The 10,529-nt window shown below is 35.5% G+C and overlaps 1 protein-coding gene across 1 annotated transcript in view; it reads left to right on the top strand.

The window, feature by feature from the left end:
- Positions 1-681: 681 nt before the first annotated feature.
- LOC110287820 (zinc finger protein 665-like) overlaps positions 682-10,529 on the top strand; it is a gene marked incomplete at its 5' end in the record, with an annotated part of 53,534 nt that continues 43,686 nt past the window's right edge. The window contains 2 exon segments of the mRNA XM_029473752.1: positions 682-2,818; positions 2,905-3,237. Of these exon segments, the coding sequence (XP_029329612.1) occupies positions 682-2,818; positions 2,905-3,237 (2,470 nt within the window).

The following is a 10,529-nucleotide window of genomic DNA, read 5'->3' as shown; positions in this document are numbered from 1 at the left end:
CTGGTCCCGCGTGCAATTGGATTGGAGCAGAAGCTGTGTTCCACTCACCAGAAGTCTTAAGATCCTGTGGCGGGTGTTGTGGGTAGCTGGCGAGTACCACATTTTCTTTATCCATTCTTCAGAGGAGGTTTCCATCTAGGTTGTTTACAGTTTGTAGCTTTTACAAATAATACTCCTATGGACACCACCTAGGAAATGTCTTTATGGGACAATGGAGCACTTAAGATTTTATCATATATCTTTCCTTGTTTTCTTATAAATATTCTCTCTGATTTTAAATCTATTATTTAATGTTGCATTAGAATTCAGTCCTAAAAGAAGTATGGTAGGTCCTCATTTTTGTCATTGGAAAGATGATTAGTTTCGATATTAAAGATTCAGTTTCACAGAGGGAAGAAATTTTATTAATTAATGGTGATAATTACATCAAATTGTTTCCAGTTATAATGTTATAATGAATAATTAATTATGTCTTTCATAATATTATAAAATACTTATCTTGTTTCATGAAATATAGTCTAGTATCCATTATGTTTATGAAATTGTTAAGAAAGAAAATTGCTACATTTCTGTACTGAATTTGTTTGATGCTCACATTGGTGCTGTTTCATGCATTATGGATGCATTTGTTTTCACCTAATTACAAAATGTCATATAATGATTTGTTTTTAATATTTTCAGGTTTGTCATGTGATTATACCAAGAAGATACTCCCCGAAGGAAATACACGGGATTACTTCCAGAAGAAAATATCACAAAGATTTAGATGTAGTAGTCTTTCAGATCTATATGGAAACAAGTTCTCAGAATATAGATGTGATAGTGCAGAATATAAAATATATGATTATGTAAATGACCAATTTGAAAAGCACATCTTTTTCATTTCTGAAAATTATCAAGAAGCCCTAACTTCCCCTGAAAGAAGTCAGTCTGGTTCACTCTCATTTTCACAACTGAAGGAATCTCTAGGAAAAAATTCACAAGATTTGAAACAGAATTGTATTTTACACAGAAATACACAAACATTAAAAAGTAACATTTGGGTGAATAAATTGTGTTTCCTGATGTATATATTACAGAATATGAGATTAAAAAGTGCTTCAGTGCTCTATGAACAAATGAGATTGTGGAGCACAGAAAAAGGCACTGAATGTTATCAAGGTGAAGGATATATCTCTCAAAATTTATGGCAGTTCCCACAACAAAACCTACTCAGTGACAAGTTCTATGATGTAGATCAACATGAGAAAGAATCTATGAATGCAATGAATCATGCTTATTACCTAAGCAATCAATACAGAGAGATATTATATCAAGGTAATGCCTTATTACAAGATTCTATTTGTAAAACAAATCCAAGTGAAAATCAGATAAGCAACTTTATTCTAGAATATTATTACAGCAAGCAAAGTAAAATGGCCTTCTCTAATCAGTGCTCACAGTCTTCTTTTCAACAGCATACCACAGAGAAACTTTGTATTAATGAAAACAAGAATGCCATTTTAAGTGTATCTTCAATTCATAGCTGGTATACTGGATCATGGATTAATGGAGAGTCTAAGAGATACCTCTATGATACAGACAAGAATGTCTCAAATGAATCATTAAACTTGGAGAGAGCACAGAAAGCAAATAAATGTAATAAGTATGGGAAATCTTTTATCCAGTCCTCAGATCTTCAAGCTTATTGTAGAACTCCAAACCAAGGGACACCCTACAAATGTAATGAATGTGGAAAATTCTTTACTTGTTCCTCAAGTCTTAAAATTTGCCATGAAAACTGTATAGGAGCAAGAGATCATAAATCTAATAAATGCGGAAAATCATTTATACAGTCCTCAAAACTTCAAGTTAACTACAGAATCCACACAGGAGAGAATCCTTATAAATGTAACAAATGTGGGAAATATTTTACACAATCCTCAAAACTTCTAGTTCACTACAGAGTCCACACAGGTGAGAAACCTTACAAATGTAATGAATGTGGTAAATCTTTTATCCAGAACTCAGAGCTTAAAGCTCACTACAGAGTCCATACAAAAGAGAAACCTTACAAATGTAATACCTGTGGGAAATCTTTTACACAGAACTCAAAACTTCAAGTTCAGTACAGAATCCACACAGGAGAGGACCCTTACAAATGTAATGAATGTGGGAAATCTTTTACACAGAAGACAAATCTTCAAGTTCACTATACAACCCACACAGGAGAGAAACCTTACAAATGTAATGAGTGTTGGAAATCTTTTACACAGACCTCACATCTTCAAGTTCACTACAGAATCCATACAGGAGAGAAGCCTTACAAATGTAATGAATGTGACAAATCTTTTACACAGAAATCATACCTTAAAGTTCACTACAGAATCCACACAGGAGAGAAACCTTACAAATGTAATGAATGTGGCAAATCTTTTACACATAAGTCAAATCTTCAAGTTCACTATAAAATCCACACAGGAGAGAAACCTTACAAATGTAATGAGTGTGGGAAATCTTTTACAAGGAACAGAGACTTTAAAGTTCACTATAGAATCCATACAAGAGAGAAACCTTACAAATGTAATGAGTGTGGGAAATCTTTTTCACAGAACTCAAACCTTCAAGCTCACTACAGAATCCACACAGCAGAGAAACCTTACAAATGTAATGAGTGTGGGAAATCTTTTGCACAGAACTCAAACCTTCAAGTTCACCACAGAATCCACACAGGAGAGAAACCTTACAAATGTAATGAATGTGGCAAATGCTTTACACAATCCTACAAACGTCAAGTTCACTACAAAATCCATACATGATAGAAGCCTTACAAATGTAATCAATGAGGCAACTCTTTTATACAGAATACAGTGATTATAAAGTTCAAGACCGAATTCATACAAGAGGGAAACCTTAAAATTTTTTTGATTGCTGCAAATCTTTTACGAAGAACTCAGAGCTTAAAATTCACCAAAGAATCTGTACAGGGGACAAGCCTTATAAATATAATGAATTCTGCAAATCCTTTACACAACACTCAGATCATAAAGCTCACCACAGAATTCATACTAGAGAGAAATCTCACAAATGAAATGAAGGTGGCTAATCATTCACTAACTCTCCAAGTCTTCATTTTCACTACAGAATCTATACAAGAGATAAACCTTACGAATGTGGAATGTGTGGCAAATCTTTTACCTGGTCCTCCATTTTCCAAGTTCATCAAAGAACCCATATTGGACAACAACCTTGTAAGTGGAGTGACTTTGGGAAATACATTTCCCTGTCCTCAAATCTTTAATATCACCTAAGAATACAAACTAGAGACATCCTTATTAATGTAAAGAATGTGAAAAAATCCTTGACATGGAAATAATCCCTTCAAACACAACCCAGCATGCATCCTGGAGAGAAACATTAGAAATATATAGGCCATGGCAAATATTTTAGCACAACCTCAAAGCTTAGAGCACATAGATCCATGCATGAAGCTAACTTAGTTGAAAATTATTGTCCCAACATTCATAAGGAAATGTTATTTAAAATGAGAAAATTATTGGCAGAATTTAAATAATGTTGAAACCCCATTAATAGAATATTCTCATAAAGAAACCTTATATTGATTGTAGTTGGAATCATTTTACCACCAAATTCAACTTATATTCTTATTAAGTACTTTTTTTCAAACATAACATATGCAAAACTATTTCACCCAGCATTAATCATCTGACATTATTGAGCAATAATTGTATAGAATTCATTTTTAAATCATTCAATAAACAGTATTCTAAAGTGTAAGGATTTTATCCAGAGTAATAGTAATAACTATGCTAATACAATCATGTTGCATATGTTTATAGTTTAGTATGGGACATTATTAGTATTTATTAGATATATTCTCTTTGAAGATTACTGTGTTCTTAGACTTTGAACATTTTAAAGAGTAATTTTTAATCTCTAATCCCTCCTTGTCACAATTATCAATAAATACATTTGAACTGTCTATTACTATTGCCTTGGTTTATTTAGTGTTCATTTTATGCTGGGTGATTTCATTCATATCTTCCAGTGTCTGATTGATAATGCCAACAGAAACGTTACAAAAAATAAATCGGATTGCTTTTGACAAATTCTAAGACAACATTTCTGAAGTGTGTATGTGTTGAGCAGAGAAAACCATGAGTTTTCCTGAGTACGTATATGTGTGTGTTTTTTATGCATAAAATCACTTGTATTACAAGGAACATAGTTTCTGTTCCAGTGCAAAATTCTAAATAGACTCAATGGGTGGGGAAGAGGTTGAAGTTTTAAGATTACAAATCCTTCTCTGTTCAAAATGTTGATGTTCATAGTGCATTCTTCATATTGTCCACAATAGAATCCTCACTCTTTTTTTTTTTTTCGAATCACCGGAGGTCGCAAAATATGATTAAAAGGGAAAGGCTCTCTTTTATTTATTGCAAATAACAATATATTTAGTACTTGAGTCTCTGCTTGCCACTTTGGATTTCAAGCAAACAGTCCAAGGACATTTAGGGCATTTGAATTACTGTGTGTGTGTGTGTGTGTGTGTGTGTGTGTGTGTGTTTGAAAGAGCTGTGATTAGCAGGGCTGAGCAAGTATCTATGGGGTAAAATGGTGAGTCCTTTGTCCTTATACCAATGAGTGGTACACATCTGTGTCGTGTTACTTTCTGAGAATTCACATCGATTGACATATTTGATTTCCCAGTTCTCAATCTTGCAAATTTGAATGTATTTTCCCATTTTCCTGCTCCATTTTCAATCAATTGTTTTGGTTATATTTGATTTTATGACTGAAACAGTATGATTTCTTAAAGTCATTGGAGATTCTTTGGCTTTTATTGGAATGGGTCATTTTTTTCCATTTCAGTTTTGATTTTTTTATATATTGCAGACATTTATTACTCTGTCAAACACAGAGCTGACAAAGATTCTCTCTTAGTCTATGGAATTTCCTCTATGCTTCGTTTTTGTTTAGCTATGCTAAAACCATTTAGTATTATAAATTCCACCTTGTCAATTGTTGGTCTTAATTATGGTGAAAAGGGAGTTCTATTCAGAGGGTAATTTAAGGAGATAGATAATAGATAGATGACAAAATTATAGATGATATATAGATTTATAATTAATACATTTTTATAAAGAGCTTCTTAGGTAAGTGTATATACATTTATACATATAATACATATCTAAATATGTACTTCCATATCTATATATCTATATATCAGATCATATGAATATATTTACATAAAGGATACTGTTCTCAAGAACTAAGAGCAATAATTGACAACTGTGAATTTAACCATGTTTATAACCATATATACAGTATATTTACCTATTTCTCTATGTTTACATATGTATACATATCTATATCATTTATATAGCATACAGATAAATTTCTATGTATTTATATCTATCTACCAATTATCTGTAGTTATATTCGTGTAGACTAAGATATAAATAATGTAAATATAGATGAAAGATGTTATTGTACTTATAGATATGATATAGGGCATAGTGTATCATTTATTCCAACTGCTTTCTGTGTTTCTGATTTCAGGTTTGTGTGTTTAATCAGAGGGAGGATGGATGTGATAGGGTGTTTCTGGGATGGAGGGAAACCAGGAAAGGGGATGATATTTGAAATGTAAAGAAAGAAAATATCCAATAAAAGAAGTAGAAGAAATAAAAGATTGAAAACATTCTGAGTTTTGCAGGCAAATTGATTGAAATAGAAAATATCTTCCTGAGCATGGTGGTGCACACCTTAGATCCCAGCACTTGGGAGGCAGAGGCAGGCGGATTTCTGATTTCGAGGCCAGCCTAGTCTACAGAGTGAGTTCCAGAACAGCCAGGGCTACACAGAGAAACCATGTCTCAAAAACAAACAAACAAACAAACAAACAAACAAACAAAAAACCAAAAAACCAAAAACCAAAAAAAAAAACCCCAGAAAATATCTTCCTGAGCATGGTGGTGCACACCTTAGATCCCAGCACTTGGGAGGCAGAGGCAGGCAGATTTCTGATTTCGAGGCCAGCCTAGTCTACAGAGTGAGTTCCAGAACAGCCAGGGCTACACAGAGAAACCATGTCTCAAAAACAAACAAACAAACAAACAAACAAACAAAAAAACCAAAAACCAAAAAAAAACAAAAAACAAAAAAAAAACCAGAAAATATCTTCCTGAGTGAGGTAAATCAGACCCTAAGGCCATGTATACTATGCACTCACTAATAATTGTATATTAGCCAAAAAAAAAAAAGTATGGAATACCCAAGATACAGTCCAGAGAACTAAAAAACTCAACAAGCTGAAGTGCCCAAATGAGGATGCTTCATTCCCACTTGAGGCAGAGAAGAAATGAATCACAAGAAGGGAGGGAGGGAGGGACCTCAGAGGAAAAGTAGATAGGGTGGAGTTGAGAGGGAGAGGCGAACCTTATCTGGTATTGGGTGAGGGAAAAGGACTGAAAACCTGAGGGCCAGAAAAATAATGTAAACAGGCAGTCTCAGGAAATAGGAGGTTGTAGGGAATCACCCAGAGTTCACCAGAGACCTGGGAGGTAAGAGACTCCCAGCACTCAAAGGGAGGGACAATAGATGAAATAACATACAGTAGGGAATAGGAACTTAAAGAGCCTACCTTCAGCAGGAAGTCAGGGCGTCAAATGAGGGATAGGGTTGCCATCCCACAGTCACATCTCTGTGACTATCTGAAAGAATTGTTCCTATCTGAAAGAATTACATGGATGGATATGGAGAGGAACCTACAGAAAAGAAGGTCCAGCAACAGGCTCAAAGTTGGATTCAGCTCAAGGGGAGTTCTCAATGCCTGACACTATTACTGAGGATATGGAGAGCTCACAATAAGTGACCTATCATGACTGCCCTCTGAAAGACCCAGCAAGCAGCTGAAACAGTCAGATACAGATATTTGCACCCAACCAATGGACAGAAGCAGCTGTTCTTGAACTAGGAAAGGCTGGAAGAAGCTGAGGAGAAGGGCAATCCTGTAGGAGGAATAGCAATCTCAATTTAATCCAGACCACTGAGATCTCTCAAACACTGGACCACCAAACAGACAGCATACACCACCTGATATGAGGCCCCCAACACACATACAGTAGAGGAATTCTGGGTCTTTGTTCTTTCAGAGATTCTGCACCTAACCCTGAAGAGACTGGAGGCCTCAGGGAGTTTAGAGGTCCTGAGAGGTGGGGACATCCTTGTGGAGATGGGCTGGGGTATGGAGGAGTATTGGGATGTGCAGGAGCTGGACGGTGGATGGGTGTTAGGGAATGGAATATGAAGTGTAAAAAATAAATTATAAATAAAATAAAAATAAGAAATAAAAACAGTCACTATAGATCTCCCAAACAATAAATCCGAGAGCCAGATGGTTTTAGTTCTTCATGTTTATGCAGTATGGAGACAACCTATCATTCAGCCAGTTGACTTCCTTCCTGGGTATTCATTTCCATAATAGTTATATAATTCCTGGTTAACCATAAATAAAGTATATGCATTCACATACACCATCAAATAAATCAGTATGAATAAACAAGGTTCAAGTCTTCAATAAGGAAAACCTCCAGGAAGGCTTTCATCTTAATGAGAACAACCTAAATCTCCTGAAGAATAGGACTTATTCACATACTCTTTACTGTTGATGTTCACTTAGAATCAGACCAGTTCTGCCCCTTCCAGGCTCTGCCTTCTTCCTTCTTCCTGGTACGTGGATGACCTAAAGGTAAGTGGGGACCAAAAACCATAATATTTGTCACAGTCTACTCTGTTTCCCTTTCTGGTATGGTAAAAAAAAATAAAACAAACAGACTGTAGACCATCTTTGAAGTCTTCATTCTGCCTCCACTGAGCTTAAAACTGGTTGCACTCCAGTCACCCCCAGCACTGAGGCAAGACACTGGGCACTATTTGCTTCTTAGAAATATAGGAATAATTTATTTTATTTTATTATTTTTTCTTTATTTTAATAAGGTATTTTCTTCGTTTACATTTCCAATGCTATCCCAAAAGTTTGCAAGAACAAGGGGCCTCTCTCTCTTTTTAATAGCTGAGTAGTACTCCACTGTGTAAATGTACCACATTTTCTGTATCCATTCCTCTGTTGAGGGGCATCTGGGTTCTTTCCAGCTGCTGGATATTATAAATAAGGCTGCTATGAACATAATGGAGCATGTGTCCTTCTTACCGGTTGGAACATCTTCTGGATATACGTCCAGGAGAGGTAGTACGGGATCCTCCAGTAGTACTATGTCCAATTTCCTTAGGAATGGCCAGACTGATTTCCAGAGTGGTTGTACAAGCTTGCAATCCCACCAACAACGGAGGAGTGTTCCTCTTTCCTCACATCCTCGCCAGCATCTGCTGTCACCTGAATTTTTGATCTTAGCCATTCTGACTGTTGTGAGGTGAAATTTAAGGGTTGTTTTGATTTGCATTTCCCTGATGATTAAGGATACTGAACGTTTTTTCAGATGGTTCTGAGCCATTGAGGTCTAATTGTAGCTATACCAGTACCATGCATTTTTTTTTTTTTTATCACAATTGCTCTGTAGTACAGCTTTAGGTCAGGCATGGTGATTCCATCAGAGGTTCTTTTATCCTTGAGCAAAGTTTTTGCTATCCTAGGCTTTTTGTTATTCCAGATGAATTTGAAGATTTCTCTTTCTAATTTGTTGAAGAATTGAGTTGGCATTTTGATGGGGATTGCATTGAATCTGTAGATTGCTTTTGGCAAGATAGCCATTTTTACTATATTGATCCATCCAATCTATGAGCATGGGAGATCTTTCCATCTTCTGAGATCTTCTTTAATTCTTTCTTCAGAGATTTGAACTTCTTATCATACAATCTTTCACTTCCTTAGTTAGAGTCATGTCAAGGTATTTTATATTATTTATGACTTTTGAGAAGGGTGTTGTTTCCCTTATTAATTTCTCAGCCTGTTTATCCTTTGTGTTGAGAAAGGCCATTGACATGTTTGAATTAATTTTATATCCAGCTACTTTACTGAAACTGTTTATCAGGATTAGGAGTTCTCTGGTAGTATCTTTAGGGTCACTTATATATACACTATCATATCATCTGTAAAAAGTGATATATTGACTTATTTCTTTCCAATTTGTATCCCCTTGATCTCCTTTTGTTTTCCAATTGCTCTGGCTAGGACTTCAAGTACTATGTTGAATAGGTAGGGAGAAAGTGGGCAGCCTTGTCTAGTCCCTGATTTTAGTGGGATTGCTTCCAGATTCTCACCATGTACTTTGATGATGGCTACTGGTTTGCTTTAGATTGTTTTTATCATGTCTAGGTATGGGCCTTGAATTCCTGATCTTTCCAAGACATTTATCATGAATGGGTGTTGAATTTTATCACATGCTTTCTCAGCATCTAACAAGATGATCATGTAGTTTTTGTCTTTGAGTTTATTTATGTAATGGATTATGTTGATGAATTTCCTTATATTAAACCATCCCTGCATCCCTGGAATGAAACCTACTTCGTTAGGATGGATGATTGTTTTGATGTGTTCTTGCATTCGGTTAGCGCGAAGTTTATTGAGGGTTTTTGCATTGATATTCATAAGGGAAATTTGTCTGAAGTTCTCTATCTTTGTTGGGTTTTTCTGTGGTTTAGATATCAGAGTAACTGTGGCTTCATAGAATCAATTGGATAGAGTACCTTCTGCTTCTATTTTGTGGAATAGTTTGTGAAGAACTGGAATTAGATCTTCTTTGAAGGTCTGATTAAACTCTGCATCAAACCCATTTGGTCCTAGGCTTTTTTTTTTTTGTTTGGGAAACTATTAATGACTGCTTCTCTTTCCATAGGTGATATAGGACTGTTTATGTCATTAACCTGATCCTGATTTAACTTTGTTACCTGGTATCTGTCTAGAAATTTGTCCATTTCATCCAGGTTTTCCAGTTTTGTTGAGTATAGCCTTTTGTAGAAGGTTCTGATGGTGTTTTGGATTTCTTCAGGATTTGTTGTTATGTCTCCCTTTCATTTCTGATTTTGTTAATTAGGATGCTGTCCTTGTGCCCTCTAGTGAGTCTGCCTATGGGTTTATCTATCTTGTTGATTTTCTCAAAGAACCATCTCGTTTGGTTGATTCTTTGAGTAGATTTTCTTGTTTCCACTTGGTTGATTTTGCCCCTGAGTTTGATTATTTCCTGCCGTGTACTCCTCTTGGGTGAATTTTCTTCCTTTTGTCCTAGAGCTTTAACGTGTGTGGTCAAGCTGCTAGTGTGTGCTCTCTCTAGTTTCTTTTTGGAGGCACTCAGAACTATGTGTTTTCCTAGTAGAAATGCTTTCAATACGTCTCATTAGTTTGGGTATGTTGTGGCTTCATTTTCATTAAACTCTAAAAAATCTTTAATTTCTTTCTTTATTCCTTCCTTGACCAAGGTATCATTGAGAAGGGTGTTGTTTAGTTTCCACGTGAATATAGGCTTTCTAATATTTATGTTGTTATTGAAGATCAGCCTCAGTCCATTGTG

The sequence above is a fragment of the Mus caroli genome, unplaced genomic scaffold (assembly GCF_900094665.2).
Source record: "Mus caroli unplaced genomic scaffold, CAROLI_EIJ_v1.1 scaffold_9851_1, whole genome shotgun sequence".
NCBI classification, from domain to species: domain Eukaryota; kingdom Metazoa; phylum Chordata; class Mammalia; order Rodentia; family Muridae; genus Mus; species Mus caroli.
Note: the sequence above shows the minus strand (reverse complement) of the source record. Positions and strands in the feature narration are given on the sequence as shown.